Raw genomic sequence first — 22115 nt, forward strand, 5'->3', positions numbered from 1 at the left:
ATGCTCATGGTAGAAAGTTTAGAAAAAAGGGAAAAGTATAAAGAAAAAGGTTGCATATAATATCCCTCCACACACCTGGAGATGGCTGCAGCTACCATTTTCATGTTTATTTTATACAGCATATCACCACCATTAGTGGCTACTATTTATCCAGCTCTTCTTTTGTGATAGACACTGTTCTAAGTGCTCTACATGTGTGAATTAATTCACTTGTGGCTGGTACTGTGGTTCCCACTTCACAGAAGGTGAAACTTCCTGTAGAAACAGTAGACTTGCTTCCAGTGACGCACACTGGGAGGGGCTAGGTTTGTCCAAGTTCCTCCAGCTGGTCTGCAGTGGGCCCGGTGGGAACTCAGGAAGTCCACCTCTCAAGCCCATGGGTTACACTGCGCCATGAAACTCCCCTCCTCACCCACCTTTTGTCATTGAGAATCTGAAAATCATTTGGTAATAGCACAAGAGTTTGGAGGCGGGGAGCAGAAAAAGCTGGATGAGCAGCTACTATGTTTGCCCAGGTCTAGTCTATTTCCCTGCAGCAACAGGGCACATGACAGGCTCTTCTCTCCCAAGTCTGGCCTCAGAGCCCTGAGACCCCCAACCACGTGAGAAGGGTTTCTAAAAAGGGTTATGATTTCCAGAGATGTAACTCTGTCCCAACAGAAGCGGGCCATGTTTGTTATCCTCCGCGGAGGTCGAGCTTCTCAAGGCCAATCTCCCCTGTTCCAAGAGGACTGGTAAACGGTTCCCCCCAAAGAAGAGGCAACCACCTTGAAGCCAAGCCTCACCCTGACCACCTGAGGGACAGAAAATGCATGTTGCTCCAAAACGGCAGCCTTCCCGTACCTCAAAAGATGGATGAGGGATCCCATCTCAGCCAGAACACCCTAACTGTCCACCCAACGGAGCCTCAAAATTCTGTACCCCATTGTTCCACTTATGTCAGTAAAGACTCTTGCACGTCGTGATTTTTAATGGTTACTTACACTGTATTCCACTATATGGATATAGTGATGTTTACCAACGCAAATCGGTTGGACATCTGGTTTATTTCCAATATGGGCTATTATTTTTTAAAGCTATTATTAACAACCATGTAGCCAAAACACCGCACATACTCTTTATTTCCTTAAAGACCTAGAAGTGGAATTACTAGGTCAAAGGGGATGCATTGTTTTATGACTTTTGATGGACACTCTCAAATTTCCCTCTCTAGAAATGTTCAGGTTACTCTCCCCACCAGCCTGCATGAGAATGGATAAATCACTGATTGGAGCTGAAATGACCACTTGACTGGTACATGCACCATCGAAAGGCAAGTGGTTGCACTGAATCTGTATAAAAACAAAAAGCTGTGCACAGTCCACCAGATGGCACTCTTTGCTAAGATTTTGGAGTCTTGTTTCAGTACTTGCAAGAAGAAATCAAGGGTATCATATGAAAGCCCAGTAAAATTCAACAGCGAAGGTGTAATAGCTGCAGGTGGGACCTTTAAAATGCTCTTGGGATGTTGTCACCCTTCCTGCTTAAGGTTTCTAGCAACTGCCCACGAGCTCCACTTCAGAGGCACAGAAGTTCCACCAACTGTCCCAGGGCCTTTCTGGGCATGTGTGGCTCCCTCCGCCTCCCTTGTTAATTTCACTCACTCTGGGCTCTTGGCTCCAGGCACCACCTCAGAAAAGCAGATTTGGACCTGCTTGGCTCCCTGTGTGTGGCTCTCTTGGCCCCTTTTAGTGTCCTTGGCTTATCGTGGTTATGATTTTACATTTTTGTGTATGATTGTTTGTTGCCTCTCTCTGTTGCTCCAAGAAGGGTGGCAAGAATGATTTAAAGTACTGGAGTGGTGCAGGGGTCAAAAGGATGGGGTTGGAGCCTACTTACTGGGCAAACAAGTTCCATTACTCTGCTAAGCCTCAGTTTCTTCATCTGCAAAATGGCTCTGAGAATTGGCACCTACCCTATTAAATAAGAAGTTGTACTCCAGGGACTTAGCAAGGGCTCGGTAAGTTTGCTCAGCCATTAGAAGTATGGTCTCCTGTCAAGCAACGCCCTCCGAAAGTGGAAAGAATGAGTGAAGAGCTCGTTTTATCTTCTCCTAAGCCACCAACTTAGACAATATATTGCAAGTTCATATCTGTGTGAACTTTCGGCTCCTCAGGTTCTGGCTGCTTGGGCTGCTGAGGTTTTAGATGGTTTTATCATTGCAGATGAATGACCAGCATGTGGTGGGGTAGGGGGTGGGATGCTGAAGGTCGAGAATGACATGCCTTGGCACTCCTCAGCTGAACACCCTAGAGAGGGGGCTCCAAGGACAGAATTATGTGGATGCCATAGGGGTATCTGCCCCATAGACCATCTTGCTGTAAACACCAGGCTTTATGTCCTCATAAAGTTTGCCCTGGGTGGCTGAATGGTCACCTGGAACTAAGGCCTCCCTGTTGTCCCTTCGGGTTTCTGCTTGTTAGTGAGCTTTCCTGAGGACCCTTTAAGACAGATACCAAGTAAAGGAGGGCATTTGGGGGGTACGGAGGAGCTTCCTCACCTGACCCCATGCCTTGATTGGGGTGTTTCCCTGCTCACCAGTCAGTTCAGCCAGCAGGCATCTATCCTGCTTCCAGGCCGGGGTGACGATGGCCATCCTGCACTCCCTCCGACGACTTCTGACCACAGCTACCTAAGATGCCACTCTCACTCCCAGGCAAAATAGGCTAAAGCCCCTTCACCCTGAGGCCTGCCTTTGAATTCCCCAGCTAGATTTGGGGGTGGGGGTTCTCATTTTTGCTCTTTCTGGGGAACCCCCATTTTCTTGATTTAACTGAGCTTATGCAGATTCTTGGTTTTGGAAAGCCTGTGTTACTGCTTCCCAAAACTGTGTGCCCCACATCGCGGGTCATTGGCAAGATTCCCTTAGGGATAAAATGGGAATTGATCCAGTTCTCCAGACCCGAGATGGACCACGAACTTCTCCCGCGGGTCATCTTCTCATACTTCCTAAGTTCTCGGAATGAGCAGACTTTGGGGCGGAGCGGGGGTGGGTGGGTGGGGGGGCGGGACGCCATCACCTCAGCCCATTGGGGATAGGAGCCCACACGCTACAGGGCCTGGGTTCCCTTCAGGGGGTGCGCGGGCACCCAGACCCCTACCCTTCCTACGCTTTGGATCCGAACAGACGGACCCTTGTGCTCAGCCTGTTCCCAGGCTGGACCAGCGCGGGGTGGGAATGCGAGGTGGGACGGGCCCTGACTGTCGGTCCCGCTCCAGCCCACAAGGGAAGATGGGCCGGGGCGACGCGAAAGCTGGTGAGGAGGTCGCAGGGCGGCGCGGTGGGGCCTAGGCCTCCCAGAACCACGTGGGGCACGGAACGGCCCGCCGGCCCTGCAGGAGGCTCCACGTGCTCGGAGTCGGGCGGGGGGCTGGGGGCCGGGGCCTTGAGGGCGGGGCCTGGCGGGGGGACCAATCGGCAGCGCAGGACGGGGCGGGGCTTGCCGGCGGGCGAGCATAAACGGCGGTGGCGGTGAGGGCGCACGCGCACTGACGCAGCGGCGGCGGTGGTGGGAGGCGTGGGCGGTGTTAGATCCGTAGTTGCTAGTCAGCGGCGCTCACCTCGTGTCCCAGGCCGGGCCAGAGCGGCCGGCGCAGGGCGACGAGCATGGTGGGCGAGGGCCCGAAGCGACGCGCAACGGCGGCCCCGGCGGCCGCGGAGGAGGAGCGGCAGGCGCGGGAGAAGATGCTGGCGGCGCGACGCGCGGACGGCGCGGACCCGGGGGGCGCTGGCGAGGCCGTGACCCTGCAGCGCAGCATCACGCTGCTCAACGGCGTGGCCATCATCGTGGGCACCATCATCGGCTCTGGCATCTTCGTGACGCCCACGGGAGTGCTCAAGGAGGCGGGCTCGCCGGGGCTGGCGCTGGTGGTGTGGGCCGTGTGCGGCGTCTTCTCCATCGTGGGCGCGCTCTGCTACGCCGAGCTGGGCACCACCATCTCCAAGTCGGGCGGCGACTACGCCTACATGCTCGAGGTCTACGGCTCGCTGCCCGCCTTCCTCAAGCTCTGGATCGAGCTGCTCATCATCCGGCCCTCCTCGCAGTACATCGTGGCGCTCGTCTTCGCCACCTACCTGCTCAAGCCGCTCTTCCCCACCTGCCCGGTGCCCGAGGAGGCCGCCAAGCTCGTGGCCTGCCTCTGCGTGCGTGAGTACGGGGCCGGGCCGGGGCTCCCGGGGTCCTGCGTGCCCGGGTCCCGTATCCCCGGAGTCCACCTTCCTGCCTCCCCGGATGGCCACCTCCTACCTCCCCGCATCCCTGGACCATCCCTGCAGTTAGTTCTAGGCTAAGGTCACTGGTCCCACCCAGAACCACGTGTTTCATTCATTCCTTTACACTCTCCGGGCAGCCCCGGGAATGAAAGCTGCAGTGAGACAGACAGCAGGGTCCCTGCCCTGACCCTCCAGAGGGCATTCCACCGTCCCCCTTAACCCACTAGGACTTAAGCCGTTCAAGCAAGCGCCAGCCTTCCTTTGGCCCTGGCTGAGCAGTATTCCCTGCTTCTTGCAAGGCACCCACATGGAGGGCCTAAGCCAATTTCCTGTTTGAGCTCCAGTTACTAATTGGTTGGTTATGGAGAAGGAAATTGCAGTTAAAAAAAAAAGATTACTTGCTTCTGTTGTCCAAACTAGCCTGTCAGGAATCAGTTACACGAGCTAATTCATAGGAACACAGTGCGTGGGGAAATGACTGTTGCTTGCTCAGGCTAAGCAGTGTCAAATCCCCTGAAGGCTGCTCAGCAGTGCAGGAGGGCAGCTTGGCTGCAAATGAAGTCTGTGTGTGTGTTGGGGGTGGCTGGGCTTGATGGTCCCAAGTTGTGCCGAGAAGCAGCCACTGGGCACACATCCCTACTGTTGGTGGGGACAGAGCTGGGGTGTACTTCACCAGGCCAGAGAGAACTGTTGCTTTGCAAAACAGTTTTTTCCTGGGATTTCAGGGGGAAAAAATAGTTTGTACTGCATGTCATGTGATGGGGGGGGGCTTTTGGCAATTCTCAAGCTCATGCCTTGGCCAGTCTCTTGGAAGTGTCCTGCTTTCAAAGTTTACATTGGAGTCCTGGGCATCCAAGACTTAGGTTTATTTACTAGTATTTGCCTTAAGAGCTGCCACCTGTTTTAAGGTTCTACCTGAATCTTGATAGTGCATTCAAATACAGGACTAGCAGGGCTAAATTTATAGTTTTGGGTTATGAGCCATGACATTCAAGGGAATGTGTAATTACTTGGAGTGGCTTCTGTCTAGGAATACCTGTTGGTGCTGCTGGATTTGGGAGCCACGCTGTGCAGCATGGGGAAAGTTGAGACAGGTTCTGTGAACTCAGTGCAGAGGGCAGACTAAGCTCAGAAGCTTTCCTGGGACCCTGAATAGCAACCATGTCATGATATTTGCCCTTTTAAAGGGGAGTCTCAGTGGTGTGGGTCTCAGCTTCAGAAACCTTTGTTTGGTCCAAATCTAGGAATAGTCATAGCCACTGTTGACCTTCCTAAGGACGGGAGTTGGGGAAACCTGCATCTTCTGGTTGAACATTGGAGATGAAGATTTTATGGGATGACGCATTGGGCTGAGTGAGGAAAGGAAAAGGTCTTTAAAGCGGAGATTACTTTGTTTGTTTTGTCATTAGGAGAATTTTACTTGTCCAGTGCTCATCATTGCTAGGTGCTATTTAATGTTTTATCCTAGTATGTAATGACATAGGTAATATCTTTAAAGGGCCTGTGCTCTTTAAAATCGGATACCTGTGTACCGGGCCTTTTTTTCCTGGTAGTGCCGGGAGGAAGTTGAGGAAAATGCCACTTTGGCCCGTTAACAGGAGGGAGATTTAGGATGGAGGGTTTTCTAGTTTTCTCTTTCTAATATGAAAACAGTTAACACATGAATACATTATCACGTAAGCACTGAAGCCCTGCAGACGCTGGGTGAGCAGAGCATGGGGCCATGTTCCTCCTCCTCTGTTCCACCCCCACTTCCATGGCTGACTGGTACTTCTAGAGCTTTCTCTGCTAAACATACTTAGTTGGCTAATTTAAAATATCAACTGGGTCGTAACATGCAACTTGTTCTCCCCCCCCCCTTTTTTTAAGGCTAAAATGGTATTGCCGTGTTTCTGCAGCGTTATGCTAGATTAGGGTTAAGCAACTCTTTCTTCGTTGTACGTGCATGGACAAGTGTGCCTAGCCTGCCCTCTGCAGCCCCCGTGGAGGGCATTTGGAGTTTCCCAGCTTCGCGCAAATGGCAAAAAGATGTGTGGTTTCTAATTTGATAGCCAGAGTGCCTTCCAAAGAGGCTATACTCAGTCGCATGTTCATGGACTTTTCTTGTAATGATAGAGCTTTTAAATATTTTAAATAGCTTTAAACTGTCCATTTTGGCCCAAGTAGGCAAAACCTTGGAATGGTTTCTAGAATGAATACGGCCTTGCCAACGTGCTCAGACCCAGAGGGTTGACTGACGTTGGTTAGGATCCCTTTCAGTTGAACAAGTGAGTGCCACGCTTCCGGCCTAGGGTTGGTAGAACTCCAAACCGACTCAGGGTTTACTCTTTCTCAGGCTTAGAGAGGAGCTAGGAGGTCCTGGGAGGGGGAGACCCTGCCCCTGTAGGGGGCATCCGAGAAGTCCTAGAGCAGGTGGCAAGGGGCAGCCTGGAGGCCTGACCACTGGGCCGATGGCCCTTCAGGGTGTGAAGGAAAGGCCTGGACATTTGGCCTCAGGCGCCATCCTGAGGCCTGTGGACATTGTTCCTGAGGCATGAAAAGCCACAGAAAGTTTTACTGTTTTTTAATGATCATGCATAAAGCTGGGTTCCAGAATTTCCCCTTAGGAAGAGAAGGATCACTCTACCCTGTTCTTTCTGGAGCCTGATCCTACCGAAGGTGCAGGGTGCACGATGGCTGTCAGGGGCCCGCCTCTGAGGCTGCCTCAGGAAAAGGCCTGGTGACAGCACAGGAGGTGTGGATTCCAGAGCAGAGTTCTCATTTCAGTCCCCTGGTCATGTCCCACAAAAAATTTCTTTCTGCTCTTTAAAACTTATATTGTGAACATGGCTTGGCTTTGGTGTTTTCAGTGTTCCTCTGACAGTAAAAACGGAAATAGATCCCATTCTGGTAGGTCTGGATTCAAAATTCAGAGATGAGGTCCCTTCATAGCATATATTTAGTGTGTTTATGTTTTTCATCAGTCATGAAAGTGAGAGAAGCCAGCATGATAAATCTTTCTCGATGGCCATGTGGGATTTAGTATGAGAGTAGGTTTATGTGGGTTGTTTATTGCTTAGTGAAAACTTGGTAGTGTTTACTTGAAATCCAAGGGGTGCCAGGTTTTATCTTAGCAGCAGCAGTCACACAGACGGGTTGAGATTCTCGCTGGGCCAGGGCTTGACTGGGCAGTTTACCTAACCTCGTTGGGCTGCAGCTTTCTCTGCAGTAGGTGTAGTAGTGTCTGCTCAGCATGAGGGTACAAGGTCATGGCCCGTGGCAGGCTCTCAAGTGAGTGGGAGCTGTTTTGGTTCCAAAAAACAGCTGCAGGCCTGGGGGGGGTCCTTCATCTCCAGGGAGTAGTGGAAGACGGGGTTGGGACAGGCTCGCTTCTCCCTCTGCTGAGTCGTGATCACTTACCCAAGCCTGTAGATGTCAGGGGAGTGGCCTACAGACTGCTATTCTGCCACGTGGAAAGCAGAAGTAGCCCACCCTCCTCTCCCTCTCCCAGTTGGGCAGAGGATAGGACCTGCCTGCTGGGACAGCTACCCAGGCCTTGCTGCTCATTTCATCCAAGGTCACCCATCAGTCTTGCAGGGCTCTGGTCTGCTGGAGGCTGGGGACCCTTCTTTGACTTCTCGTGGGAGGTGGTGATGGGTCTACTGAGGCTCCCTGGAGCACAGCTCACCCATCTGTCACTTGGGCAGGGCCTCCTAAACCAGCGTGGGCTGGCGTGGTGGCCATTCTCAGTTGGCGTCGCATGACCTGAGTATTTCTTACCTGGCGTCATGTCAACAGCAACCTGGGTGCTGTTTCGAGAAATCCACTGGGACCCTTTGAGCCTCAGCTTCTGTGTCTGTGGTGTGGGGTATCCCAGCCCTGCTTGGGTATTCAAGAGGATTCTAGGCCACGATGTACTTAGTGTGTACAGCGCCTGGGTCATCCCTGCTGTTCTCAACACTGCCCTTGTCTTCTGTTAGCTTGTAACGTTGACCAGCCCCAGAACTCTCTTCTCATTTAATAAAAAGAAGGAAGGAGTGAGAGGCTGGAGAGAAAAACCAGAGGTGAATGCCTTGTGTCTCCCTGTCCCGGAGCTCTGGGTTGAGGTGACGTGGCTCACCCAGGGTACAGACGTCACCGCAGCTGGCCCTGCCGGGCACTGAAGAAGGATGCAGGGCCTGGAGGGCTGAGGCCATGGGGGTGGGTTCCGGTGGCTGTGGGTGGCCATGGTCAGCTGACGTGAGGGTGGTTGGGGCTGTGACCAGAGCAAGAGAGTGAACGTTTTGCCCCCTGGGTCTTCAAGCCGCCTGAGGGGCGTCCACCACCGTCACGCCCTTTTCTCACCCAGTCCCACGTGAAACCTGGTCCCATTTGGGTTTTGGGACATCAGCCAGCCGCCATGGCTGGGACCCTCACTCAGTGTTTCCAGGGAGCTGGGCAGACCCCAGAAACTCAAGCCGGGGAGCTCAGTGCAGACAATAGCCTGGCGATTAGCACCGAAATCCGACTTTCCCAGCCAGCCATGAAAGTGCTGCTGGTGCCTGAGCAGGTCATGCTGAGTCATGGGATTTGGGGCTGAGGCCCATCAGGGTAGTTCACTGAAGCACATGACCCCAGGATAGACAGGAGACACTAGTGGGAGTTTCTAACCCTTTTTCCCTGGGTCACAGGCCCTTTTGATATTCCCATAGAATGTGCAGAATCTCTGCTCAGAAACACGTACCAGGCGCCTTCCCACCCACAGGTACAAAACAGTGGGGTTCTCAGACCCCGCAGACCTTGGGCTGGGTTAAGAGCCGACCCCCGAGAGTGGGCCCCCAGCATGGCTCATGCTTGGACTCCACCTCTTCTCACATACTGTGCTCCAGCCTTTGAAATCGGTGTTACCATCCCATCTTACAGCTGGGGAAACTGAGTCTGGGGTAGGCTGTGAGCTCAGGGCTGTGGCCCCTGCCTGCATGCTGAACCTTCATTCATTATCAGGCCTGTGGAGCACATGGTGCGTCTCTGGGGAGGGGTGGATGCCAGGGGTCTGGGACAGCATCCATCACCACATCCAGGTGGTCCTATCAGTCAGGGTGAAGTCATGGGTGGATCAGAGGTTTGTCTGTGTTCTGGACTCCTTATCAAGTGCTTCTCTCGCTTCCTGTGGAGAGCCGTCCAGGAAACCTTGCATCTTTCTATCAAAATCTTCACTCTGCAAATCAGTTTCCAGGGCGATATTGGCTGATAGCTCTCTTCATCCACCCCTGGAAGCGCCCCTGGAGGAGGCCATGGCCTGACACACTCACCTCTGTTCTGTGGTCCTCCTGTCCTCCTTCTCTCCTTCCAAGGAGCTGCAGGATTCTGCACCCCCAGCAAGGGTGACCACCCCAAGCCTCGTCTGTGCTGCTGGCTGTGGGGAGCTGCCCAGAGCACACCTGCCCCCACCCCAGTCTTTGTGCATGCTGTCTGCAGCAGTGGGCACACCCCCTCAAGACCCCATGGCAGCCCCCTTCCTCCACCACCCCGTTCCGATGGGAGGGCCTGCACCCAGCACCCAGCAGCTCCTTCCTTGATCCGAGCAGCATCCTGAATTCTTGCTCAGGAAGGTGGGCTCCGCAGGTGACCATCAGCACCTGTGTGCCATAGGGAGGCTCAAAGTGTGGGAACATCTATTTCCCACATCCCTGTACATGAGACCTGCCCCCAGGCAGGGAAGTTTTTCTGGGCCTTGCCCACCTCTCCCGTGTGCCAGGATTTGCTGGCTATGTGAAGAATTAGTACCGACTTCCCATTCGGGCTCTTGGCTGCAACCTGATCCCTGCTGAGTCACCCTGACCTTGGGGCTGGCCGACATCTGTCACTGCTGAGACCCTGTCAAGTGTGAGCTGCTCAAAGTGGAGCTGACACAGAACTGAGGCCACTGCAGTCCTTTCCAGCCCAGTGCCTCGTCCCTGTCTGAACCAACTGCCCATGGCCCGTGTGGGCTTCTGCCCCCACCACGGTCAGGCTGCAGAGCTTGAGTGTTCCTGGAGCTGTGTGTTCACCTTGCCCCCTTTCAGGGACCCCATCAGCATTAGTTGGCTAGAGGGCCCAAGGCTGCTGCAGAAGGCCTGAGTGGGCCTGACTCTGGCTCTTGAATTCTGTGACACCCTCTAGCTGTGCGACCCAGGACTGGGCACTTGGACTCCCTGGGGCTGTGCTTCAGAGCTGAGAGGGCTGGGGGGGGGAGCAGGCCGTGTCTGCAGAGGTCCTGGTAGTCAGCTGCCAGTCATGGCAGGGGCCAGGAATCAAACGCTTGTCAGGCCAGCCTGGCGAGGGGAGCAGTTGGCAGGAAGGAGCACCCGTGCAGTAGCATCCACGCCTTCTCAGCCCGGCCTCAGTCCCTGGTAGTTCTTCCTGAGATGCTTCAGGCCCCACTCAAACTCAGCACTGACAGCTCCCCTCAGCCCAGGGCATCTGTCCCAGCTTTCATCACCTCACCCTCAGGGCCTGATGGTGACTGTGGACAGCCCCCGACCTGATGCATGGGTTGTGCACTGGTTAAGCCCAAATGCACCCCTGTTCAGCGAGTTCATTGCTCAGTATTTGTTTCCACCTGCTGTTCAGATGGAATAGCTAAGAAGGCAGGCCCCCTGTCCAGAGCTGGACTGTGAGCTAAGTGAGGGGTGGCAGCCCCCAGGGTCTGTGCTCCCCTTGGACAGCAAGTGTTGAAAACCCCAGTCAAGTGGCCAGAGCACAGAAGTGGAATTTAGGAGAACTGGGTGTCCTCACTCTACTCTCCAGGAACTGCTGTGTGACTCTCACCAAGTTGGACAACCTCTCTGAATTCTGTTTACCCCAACTATTGGACTGGATGCTACAAAATCCACCCCCCCACCCAAGATGCTGTGACTGAATCGGGTTTCTCTCTTTTTTTCTGCTTCGTAGGAACAGAGGGTTTGGAGGCGGGTTTTCCAAGCCATAGATGTGCAAGGCTCTGCTGGTGATGGAGGGGACTCCTTACCCCTTCCACACGCTGCTTCACCTGTCCTCTGAAGGTGTTCGTGCTGCACTGACCTGTCATGTTAGTAATAGCAGTAGGGTGCCATAGAACATGCTTGCATGTTATTTCACCTGTAAAGCAGGCACCTGCATTCTTGTTTATTAGAGGAGGAAACAGAGGCTCAGACATATTAGGTAACTTGCCTGAGGTCCCACAGACTGATTTTAGAGCTGGTGGGTGGGGTGTCTCCTTCCTTCTGTTCTGGCTGTTTCTTGGAGCCAGGACCCTTAGGAAACCTTTATCCACCAGGACGCTCACTTCAGAACCCCGTAAGTAAAGTCACTGTTTGCGGATTTTCCTACTTACCTCAGGATTCAGGGTGTTACTGATTTCAGAGTTTACTAAATCTGCCTCTTTCTGGTGTGTTTTGAAATGAATGTGTCATCTCTGTTTCCAGACAGTTGCCAACACCTCCACCCCATGCCAGCAGGGACTGTGTGTGGTCAGGCATAACTCAGCCCTGGTTAAAAATGGAAAAATATGGAAATGTGTTTGAGGGCTGGTTACAGGTAATTTGGAGATGTGATGTCAGCCTATTAATAATTTGTTTTCACAGAAAGTCAGAAGTGGAGGTGGGGAGCCAGGCGGGAGGGTCAGTGTCTCCGTTTGGATGGAAATTCTGGCCTGTCCTGCAGGAGTGGCCTCTCTGCAAAGACTGGGCATCAGGACTGGAGAAGTTTCTTCCGCTTCTAGCAACCTCTGGGTCCCATCTGAACAACTCCCTGCCCCAGAATTGCTTCATTTTCCTTCAGTTTTCCAGACTATTTAGAGGTCCTGGTCTCACCTAGGGGAGGTGATAGGGCAGGGGCTGGTTCTGGAGGTGCAGTCATCCTTGTCAGTGGTGATTGTCGGTAGTGATGTCACCCTCTGGGTCTGCACGTGGGACCCTGGACCAGCAGCAGCAGCTTCCCTGGGAACTTGGCCGAATGCAGACTCTCAGCCCCACCCCATGCCTGCCTGGTCAGAAGCTCTGGGGGGTCCCCTCCCTGAGTCTGTTCTTATAGGTTCCCGGGAGTTCTGACACACTCTCAAGTGTGAGTGAGCTTGAGTGACCCCATCTGAGCAGCAGGAATAAGAGAGCTCAAAGCAAGAAGTGAATTGGTGCTGGGGGGTACAGGGGAGACCATGGAGGCTTGTGGGGGAGGGGAGGCTGACCATGAGTGGAGAAGGTGGGGGCTCGCCCCAGTCCAGAGTACCTCTAGACTTCAAGGGGCCGGGCAGGGTGGTGCTGGTTTTAGTAAGCCCCATGTGCTGTGGGCCCCCACTAAATTTGGGGCCCCTGTGTGAATGGAATGGATTTGGACGATGCCATCCTTGGTAGCCTGCAGTGCCTGCAGACAGGGCTCCAGGGTCAGTGCCAAGTGTTGTGTTTGACAGGTGCCAGGCTAGGCTCGGAGTGTCAGTGGGCTGGGCTGGGCTGGGCTGGGCTGGGCTGGCTGGCTGGCTGCCTGCCTGCCTGTTGGGCCCAGGTCTTGGGCCAGCTGTGGTCGTAGTGGTCAGCTGGTGCTGTTCTCGGGCCCAGTGCCAGCTGCTGCACTGGGTGTACCCCGGACACCAGGCTGGATGAGCTTCCTGGAAGCAGCACAGCCTGCCTGCCCCTTCCCCTGTGCTGTCTTGGGGGCCTGCGGGGAAATAGCGGTGCTGCTGTAGAGTTCTGGGTGAAACGATCCTTGCGGCCCAAGTGTCTGACAGCTGGGCCCCCTGTGTGAGGCAGCACAGCTATTCGCAGGCTGCAGGGGTCTCTGCTCCACGTACTGGCCTTTTCATTGAGAACTGAAAACCACGCCCAGAAAGCACCTTTTTACAAAAGACTCCTTTGTGGAAGTCCGGGCTGCATGTTAGCAGCACCTCTGTCCTTACTGGGTCAGAAAGGACAAAATGGTGTGCCCTAGGGCCAGGCACTCTGAGCCTGCATCCCGCATGCAGCCATTTACAGACAGGCCCAAGGCCGAGTGCTGGAGCTGCTGCTCAGAGCTGGATTCCGTGGTTCTGTCCAGCTAGGGGCCGGACAGGCGGGACAGCGGCTGGGGAGTGGCTTCAGGCCTGGAGAGAGGATTTTCATCATGGACGGGCTGGCCTTATCAATCGATGGTCCTGTACCTAGTAACTGTTCTTGGGAAGATCAGGCATTGGGACTTGTGGGGAGGCCTGCAGGGTTCCCACCCAGCTGTGGCCCAACAGGTCACTGCTGCTGCTGCCCCGTGGACATGGTTGAGGAGCCTCTTTCTGGGAACGGTGGGAGGGTCCAGGCTCCATGGCTTTGCTCTGTGTCCCAAGTGGACATGCTTGTTACCTGCCCCTCCCCCAACTGTCCTTCTGTCCTGGTGGGACAGGCCCCCGAGACTGAGATGCCAGTGTGACACCAGGGCTGGGCTCACTCTATGGAGGTCAGAGTTTCTGCTGGGTCAGGAAGGGAAGGGGCACAGGCTCCCAGAGCCTTCGAGTGCTGCTCTGATGGTCCCCTCTCAAAAGGGAGAGGCTGGGGGCCAGGACAAGGCCAGCTGCATGTTTTGCAAGTAAAGTGTGTGTGTTTCAGTGGTTTGTGTATGCACCGCCCCACCCCCTGTCCAGAGCATCTTCTCTCACACCCTCTTATGAAGTCGGCATCCCTGGGGGCCCCACCCCAGAGACAGGGAGGCAGGATGGAGCGAGGCGGAGCTTCATGCCTCCCCTAAGACACCCCCACCCTGAGCCAGTGGGTGTTAATGTGTTGCTGAAGCATTGGTGGACTGGCCATTGTCCCTAGCTCCTTCCCGTGACTCTCTGGACATGTGTGATGTTGCTGGTTAGCCAGGACAAGAGTGAAATTTGAGCTTTAATGCAACCAGGTGTCCTGGGCCTGGCCACGATGGGTGGTGGCATTGGGTGTTGCTGGGGGGTTTTCCCTCCTTCCTGGGGCAGTGTGTCTTGTCATCAAGACACCCAGAAAATGATGGTGTTTTGGTGGCCCAAACACCTGACCCAGGTGGGGCTGGGGGTGCTAAGAGTGCAAATGGAGCCCCCAACAGAGGAGGGGTGCCTGGGCAGGCAGTGCTCCTGGATCACACTTGAGCTGTGGGGACTTTGCCAGCCTCTGGGTGGGCTGTGGGCTTCATGGTGCAGCAGGACCTGGGTGGGGAAGACACAGACCTGAAGAAGGAAGCGTCCCCGCTGCGGCCTGCCCTGGCTGTCTGCACGCAGGCAGGGCGCTGGCCTTATCTGCGTGGCCCCAGCTGTTGCCTTTAGCCAGCACAGCCATGCTTATCTGGGGGTGCCGGTTCAGGCAACCTCCAAAGGGCCCCGTGTGCCTGTCCTCAGCCCCACTTGTTCTTGCTTGCGGCACAGCTGCTTTCTCCTGCCTCTCCTCCTTCTGTGGGGGCTGTGAGTTAACCCTGAGTCTTCTGTGCCCGAGCCACCGCCTCCCAGCTGCAGGTGTGGAAACTGAGGCCAGGAAGTCAGGCAGCTTGTCAGCGTGGGGGAGCTGAGACTCAAACCCAGCTCCCAACCTCCCTGATGCTGACCAGTCTTGCTAAGGCTAAAGGGCGCTGGGTCCAGATGAATTCATTCATTTTTTTAAGATGATACTTCATTTTGAAATTTTAGAAAAAGAAACACTGGAATATAATAAAGTCCTTGTTTACTCAGCGTCCAAAATTGATGTACATTAGACATCCGTTGTGTATTTCAGTCCTTTTCATAAAAGAGATAAGTATTCTAAAGCCCCCTTTGTTTTGTGATGGTTTCAGTCCCCCCCAACTGTGGCGCTGCAGCTCCACCTGAGCTATGCATGGTCTGTGGACTTTTATATCATGACCTAAGCAGGAGCTCGGCCCATGTGGCAGTGGTCTGGCACCTGCTGGTTCTCTTTCCGCTGGGCACTTGCTAGGGCTCAGGACATTTTTAGGCCCAGAGCAGCTGGGCTGGGTCTCAGGAGGGGCCCTGATCTCTGTCCTGCCTCCAGTGACAGCCACGATGGCGTCATCGCCCAGCACGACGTCAGCACAGGACAGTCCAGGGCTGAGGACAACTGGGCAAGTTGCTTCCTTTCCTGGAGCCCCCAGTGTCTTCGTCTGGAATGGGGGAGACCCCCAGCAGACGGCAGCTGGAGCAGAGAGGCAGGGGCTGAGCCTCCGGAGCAGCAGCAGAAGGGCGGGCGAGGCAGCCTCCAGTGCCCCCTCCCAGGACATGAATGGGCGGGTGATGGAGCCTCCAGCCCCTTACTGAACACGGAAGTGCAGAAGCGCATGTGACAGGGGGCGGGGCCAAGCCAAGCGGCACCTGCTGCTTTGTTGCGTCAGCACTAGGCCCTTGGCTGGCCGCCTGGGGCTGGACCAGAAGGCACTGGCTGGAAGCATCTCCACATCGCTGGGGAGAAGCCCCAGGAAGAGGGAATTATGTGACTAGCCCTCCTCCTGGTCCCCCACTCTGTCCACTTTCGGAGGGGGGCGTGCTGGGGAGGCTCCAAGTGTCTCATGTTAGAGCAGCGGCTAAAACAACCACTTCCAAGCATTTTCCAACCAGACCTTCCCAGTGCATGGTGTGTGGTCTTGGTCAGCTGGAGCCACACACAGAGCAGTAAAGAGAAAAGGGAGTGGTTATTAAGGTGCCGGTCAACTTCTGAGAGAGGCGAGCAGACATGAGACAGGCTTGTCCTGTCCCCAGCACAGTGGGGGAGGGGCTTCCTGTTCTGCCTGAAAGGTCAGGTCTCCTCTGGTTAATTAGTGTGGATTTATTTCCTCGCATCCTGAAATTAGTTGTAATTAGCTTAGCTGGCGGAAAGCCACCTTAAGTGCACGGGGCCTGGGTTGACCTGGCCTTTCTGAGTGTTAGTTCCCTTGGGAAGAGCAGAGGTGAGCCTAAGACCCGCAGGCTTTCTTACCTTCCTGCAGCCTTCCTGGGAAGCATTAGGTGCGGGGGCTATGGAGGGGCGCTGTGCTGATTGGGGATAAGGTCCCCGGCTGGAGCCTTTGCTGATTTTGGGGGTGTACATACTCCAAGCGACTGACAAGGTCACTGCGCTGGGGGTTACAGGGTGTTTTCAGCACAGCTATTCTGCAGCTGCAAGCACGGATGAGTAGGGAATAGCGTGGCAGGAAGCGACGGGTGCAGTGTAGCCCTGCCTTTGCATGGACATCGTTTTGTTTCATCTTAAGCTGCAGAGAGGCTGTGTTTAGCCCCAGCTCTCAGCAGAGCCCTGAGCGTGTAACGCCGCCGTCTCCTGCACACCACATCTCAACAAGACACCCCCTCTCCCTTACACCACTTTGGCTCAGGGCTAGGGTCTCACCAGGGCCTGGGCAGGACTTGCTAGCATCTGGGAGCATCTGTTGGTCTGTCTTAGTGGCCATCTGTGTGCCCGGCCCCCCAGTCTCCTGCTGGTGCTGCCAGTCCCCATCACAGCTCCTTCTAGGGCGGGGCGGTTTCCAACTACCTGTGGAGCTGCTTAGACATCTGTGTGATGGTGGAAGCCATCTTCTGTTGTCAACATGAGCTGTTGACACAGCAGCAGGGTGGAGAGCGTGTGCAGATTTCTGTGCTGGCCGAGCCCACCTGAGCGTCACGGCTTGCTGGGGGGTCTCGGGCGTGTCCACACACGCTCACCTGCAGCCCTGTCTAGGCCCAGTCAGAATTGCTGCTTGAGCTGTCAGAGACTTGTGCACACGGGACACCAACTCATCTGTTTTGGCTGTCAGATTCAATGGGAGATTCTCTTTGGAGAAAGGGCCCACCCTCACAGCTCTGCTAGTGCTGTGCTGGAATCACATGAGCAGGTGAAATGTTGAGCAGGTGAGAAAGGTGAGCGTGGCCATCCTCCAGACGGCAGGTTGGCCTCTTTAACCCGAGTCTGAGGACAGTGCTCTCAGAGACCAGCCTTCACAGGAGGGACCCCAGGTGTGCAGCAAGTGCAGTGGGGGAGGGAGGAAGGTGATTTTGACAGAGTCCCTTAGGAGGCTGACATCCATTCATCTTGAGGGAAAACCCTTAGGATCTGGCTGGTTAGCTCAGTTGGTTAGTGAGGTGTTGTAACACCAAGGTCAAGGGTTTGGACCCCTGTACTGGCCAGCCACCAAAAAGTCAAATAAAAGGAAACTTTTTATGACAGCCCAGGGACACCTGAGATCTCAGCTGTTTAGGGAGTTTGACATTGTCACCCTTTTACCCTGGACATGGAGAACAGCTTACTTTATCAAAACAGGCCTGAGAAGACCAGAAACTGCAGAAGGGGTGTGGGAGGAATGGGGGAGCTTCTGCTCGAGCCCAGCCCTGGCCCCAGCCCAGCCTGCCGACTGGCAGGTTCCTCTCCCTGCTGCGCCTGCTCTAGGTAATAACCGAATTTTGTCGTGACTGCCTGCCTTCTGTCCCCACAGTGCTGCTCACGGCCGTGAACTGCTACAGCGTGAAGGCTGCCACACGGGTCCAGGATGCCTTCGCTGCCGCCAAGCTCCTGGCGCTGGCCTTGATCATTCTGCTTGGCTTCGTCCAGATTGGGAAGGGTGAGTGTGGCCAGGGACCCCGCCAGCACCCTTTAGACTATGCCTGGGGCTCCTGAAGCAGCCGAGGCTCAGGATCCTGATATGGCACTTGGCACCTGCTCTGTGTCCCCTCAATTTGTGTGCCCAGCTGCTGCACGGTGGGCTTCACGTTTCCCCTCTTGGGGAAGGTTGCCCAGCAAGTTCAGTTGGCCCCAACATGGGCAGGGAGCCCTGCATGCTTCTGGGGGCTTGTGTCGAGGGCCTAGGGGCCTGACACACAGTGAGCACGACAGAGGGGCCCTGCAACTTCTTGCTTGTTACACAGTAAGTTCGAAGGTCTTAAGTGCCCAGTCAACAAATCTCAACCACACCTGGAGAGGACATAGCACATTCCAGCCCCAGCAGGGCTCTCGCCCAGCATGCTGACTTCTTCTGCCACTGGTGTCAGCTTCACTGTGTGACATCACTGGTGGCGTGTGCTCTCCCGTGGCTGGGCTGTGTTTCTTGTCATGCTATGATTTATTCATCGTTCTGTGGGTGGTGTGGGGTTATCTTCACATGTCTGGCTATTGTGGAAAATGCTGCCAGGAACGTTCTTGTTGGAGTTTCTGGGTGTGGCAGAGGTGGGAGGGGGCTCAGCTGGGGACTAGGCCTGCAGGTGCTGCCCCATTTGCAGAACAAGGAACACCATCTTCCTTCTCTGTTTAATTTAAATAAAAGATCAGATAGGCATAAGAAATTGAATAGAAATCTCTTGTAACCCCACCTCTCAGGCGTGCCCACCATTAACATCCAGAGGCCAAGTTAGGATTGTGGGTTTTAAGGCTGGATAAACCAGGGTTTGGTCATATGCTGAGTGACCTTGAGGAAATCACTTACCCTCTCTGAGCCTCTTTCCCTGGCTGCCTTCTCTTGGGGCTGCTGGTAGGAATAAATAGAAAATATGTAGAAAATGTCCCACCCAGCATACACACATATGAGGGTGCTTCAAAAAGCTCATAGAAAAATTGAATTAAGAGACAATGTAAGTTCTTCCATGAACTTTTTGAAGCTCTTTCTGTGTCCTTGCCTGCTGACCTGCCTCATTCTTTTCCACATGTGCAGTGTTCCATGGGAAGAACGAGCTGCAGCTTACCACACAGTCCCCTGTTCAGGCATTTTGGACACATGTTTCTGGGCACCGATTCAGCCTTTGGCCAGCACAGTTGCAGAAGTGAGGAGGCCCCGCCCCGTTCCTCCAGCCCAGCTCTGCCACCTCTGTCTGTAATTCTTTCTCAGTCTGTCTCTACTCTTGTAGCTGGCCAGCTCCTCTCCACGGGACCCTGGCCAGTCCACTTCACCTAGGAGCTCCAGTGGCCCTGGAATTATTGGGGCTGTCACTCAGGTCCTAGCACCAGGGGCCAGGCAGATCCTGGTTATTGCAACTCGGCAGACAGGCACTGAGCTGCTGTAGAGAAGGCTCCCATCCTGGTGCGGTCGTGGGGGTCAGTTGGGACACCAGGGCCCATGTCTGTGCTGTGGAGAGCAGGGCAGGGCTGTGGCACACAGCAGCTTTCCCAGCCTGAGTCACTTGCTCCTGGAGGCAGGACCCTTGGTCTTTAGTAAGGCGAGCTGGGGTTTGGGCTGGGTCTGCCCTTGCCCTTGCCCTTTCCATCTTCTGTGTGCACTTCTGCTTCCAGAATCCCATGCAGGCCGAGGGAGCACACACTATGCTCCTCTCCAGCATGAGGCCCGCACTTCAGCGGCTGTCGCCCTCCTGTGGCCCACCCTCCTGCATACTCTGGGGCTTCTGCCTGTGATACATGTCTGGCCTCAGCCTGGCTCCCCTCCCCTCCTGCTGGCCACATGGGGCACCTCACTTTATGGACAGAGTTTATCTGAGAAGTCATGTCCACAACCTTCATTGGAGCCCAGGAGGGAAATGCACCGTTAAGGACTTAGTTGGGGAACTTGGAGCTGCAGACCTGCCCTGCGTGGCCCCCGGGGGGTAGAGGGAAGCCACAGTGCTGGTCTGTGCTACCCAGCAAAGTGGAAGCACACGTCCGGGTGATTCGGGCCAGGTTACCTTCGTTAAATACGTTAACCTGTGTAAAGCGTTCAGTTCACGCCTGGCACCTAGTAACTGTCCAGCAGGCATTAGCGGGTGTCCTGTCGTCATTCTCAGGTGACTCTGGACGGTGGCCCAAGTCTCAGCTTCAAGCACTTGACCTCATCTTGCACACGTGCGTCTGGCTAGTGATCCTTAGAATCAGCTGGGGGCACGTGAAGCACATCCCAAGAGCCCCATGAGCAGGGCTGGGGTTGGAATCCCCGATTCTGCTGCATCCCGTTCGCTTTGTCTCTAGGAACTCAGAGTGAGGACCCACTGCTGGGGAGGTGGCCAGGGCTGAGTAACTCCCCCTCCTCATGGAGAGCTTGGCAGGTCAGGACTCATTTTTGGGCAGAAGAAAAAAATCCATCCTGCACCTGCCAGACTTTGTTCAGCCAGAAAATGTGTTGCTTGGTAGGTTTTTCGCTTGGGAAGGTGTTTGTTGGACTGCTGTGATTAGATGAAGACAGATGAGGAATTTAGGAGGGGGAACGGGATTTTTATAAAAACAGATTTCAGCAGGGACAGCAAAGAGCTTTTGTTCTACGTGAATACGTAATATGTTTGAGATTCTGTTTGCCATTGAAAACATTGCCCCACTCCCCACCCCCGTTAATTGCTTTTTGAACTTTGGGATACAGTGCAGCGTCTGCAAAATTCCTGTCTCCTGTTTTTCCTCAGGAGATTATTTTGTTCCCAGATGAATGCCTTTGCTTCTACAGGACACATTGTTCAAACGCTGAGCCCTTTCTTTCAAAGCAGTTATCCAGTTTTATTTCTCTGCCGGGTGTGGAGCCCTTGGGCAGCCTGCCCGGTCCCCACGTCGAGAGCTGGCGGCAGGGCCCCGGTCCTTCGAGGCAGAGACTCCGGCTGGCTTGTGTGCAGATGGGCTGCCTCCCCCTGCTGTGTTCTCTTCTTGTCACACGTCCCTCACCTACGACTTGCAGAAGAGGCATGGCCCCACGGTCAGACTGTTCCCAAAGACGAGTGGGGACCAGTCCTTTGCCTCTGTTGGAGTGGGCTGTGAAAGGCTCTTCTCTCTGCATAGTGACAGTGGCCAGGCCTTCCTGGAGGACACACAGTGGGACCCATTGTGTTTCTGCTGGGCAGCAAGCTCGCCTCTCCCTGAGCAGTTACAGGTGGGGCTGGGTGGTTGCACAGATGAAAAGGCTCCATGAAAGTGCCTTCCTTCCCTCCTCCACGTTGCGCCCCTAAGGTTATTCCTCCCCCATGATCTGCCCTCTGCTCTGTCCACACAAAGGATAGGAATCTCGCCTCGTCTGGGCTGCCAGGAGGTTGTGGGAGGAAGAGTGCTCCTCTGCCCAGGGCTCAGACCCCCACTCTGAGCATCCCCCGATCGCCCAGTCACATGGGGGCTCTGCAGTCCTGAGCGAGGCTCTTCCTGGCCACATGTTGGCCATCTCCGTGTCCCAGCAGTGAGTGACAGTGTGCCAGCGGGGCTGGGTGGCAGGAGCCTGATTTGCAGTGTCTAAACGGTTCTTTTCATTTGCTTCTGAGGTTGATGAGGCCCCCAGAGCTTAGAGAAGTGGGGCTGCCCGCCCTGGTCCTGCAGCTGCTGAGCAGTGGGCCGGGCTGACTCCACACAGCCTATGACCACAGCACAGTGTGCAGGGAGGAAGCTCCTGTGGTGGTGGCCTCCTCCGCAGGGGCGGCAGCCTGTCTGCTCTCAGGAGGTCTGTGTGGGTGTCAGAGTCCTCACAGCAGAGGCTGCCGGGAAAGTTCCCAGATGGCCCAGGACACTAGGCCCACAAGGAGACCTTCATCTCAGGAGGGTCCCTCAGCTTTCCTGAGCCTCAGTTTCCTTCTCTGTAAAATTGTGGCAACCACGACACCATGGGAAGGGCAGTACCCAGGGAGCAGCAGAGGGATGTGAGAGTGTCAGTGTCTGCCGTGGACGCTACCCGGTTTGTGGTCACCTGCGCAGCAGCCAAGGATCAGGCCGCAGGCAGAGGCCAACTTGCGCCTGACTGTGCTGTCTTCAGAACTTCACCAGCACTGCAGTGGCCTCCCGCCCAGCCCCTCTGCAGTGTGACGTCCAGCCTCAGCCCCCATCTCGGCCTTGTCCTGTGCCCTCCTTCCTGGTGTGGGCATCCAGCCCAGGGTGGGTGTTTCTGCTAAAGGCCTATCTCAGCCACGACTCCGTGCCCAGATGCTGGGCAGTGACCATGGACAAGCACAAGCATGTTCTACTAGGGACAGATTTTACCACAGTTCGGCCGTCTGTGACTCTGGGGGGTAGAGTTGAGTAGCCCCACAGGACCTGCTCTGCGGGCCTCACTCCACCTGCGTGTGTCC

General features: G+C 55.0%; 1 protein-coding gene across 2 annotated transcripts in view; it reads left to right on the forward strand.

Moving 5' to 3' along the window:
* The first annotated feature begins 3545 nt into the window (after nucleotides 1-3545).
* SLC7A5 (solute carrier family 7 member 5) overlaps nucleotides 3546-22115 on the forward strand; it is a 36734-nt gene continuing 18164 nt past the window's right edge. For both annotated transcript variants that reach the window (XM_063111768.1, XM_063111769.1), the window contains exons 1-2: nucleotides 3546-4187; nucleotides 17606-17731. In XM_063111768.1, the coding sequence (XP_062967838.1) occupies nucleotides 3647-4187; nucleotides 17606-17731 (667 nt within the window). In that variant the 5' untranslated portion in view covers nucleotides 3546-3646. The remainder of the gene's footprint in view (nucleotides 4188-17605; nucleotides 17732-22115) is intronic.

Source organism: Cynocephalus volans, chromosome 10 (assembly GCF_027409185.1).
Source record: "Cynocephalus volans isolate mCynVol1 chromosome 10, mCynVol1.pri, whole genome shotgun sequence".
NCBI lineage: Eukaryota > Metazoa > Chordata > Mammalia > Dermoptera > Cynocephalidae > Cynocephalus > Cynocephalus volans.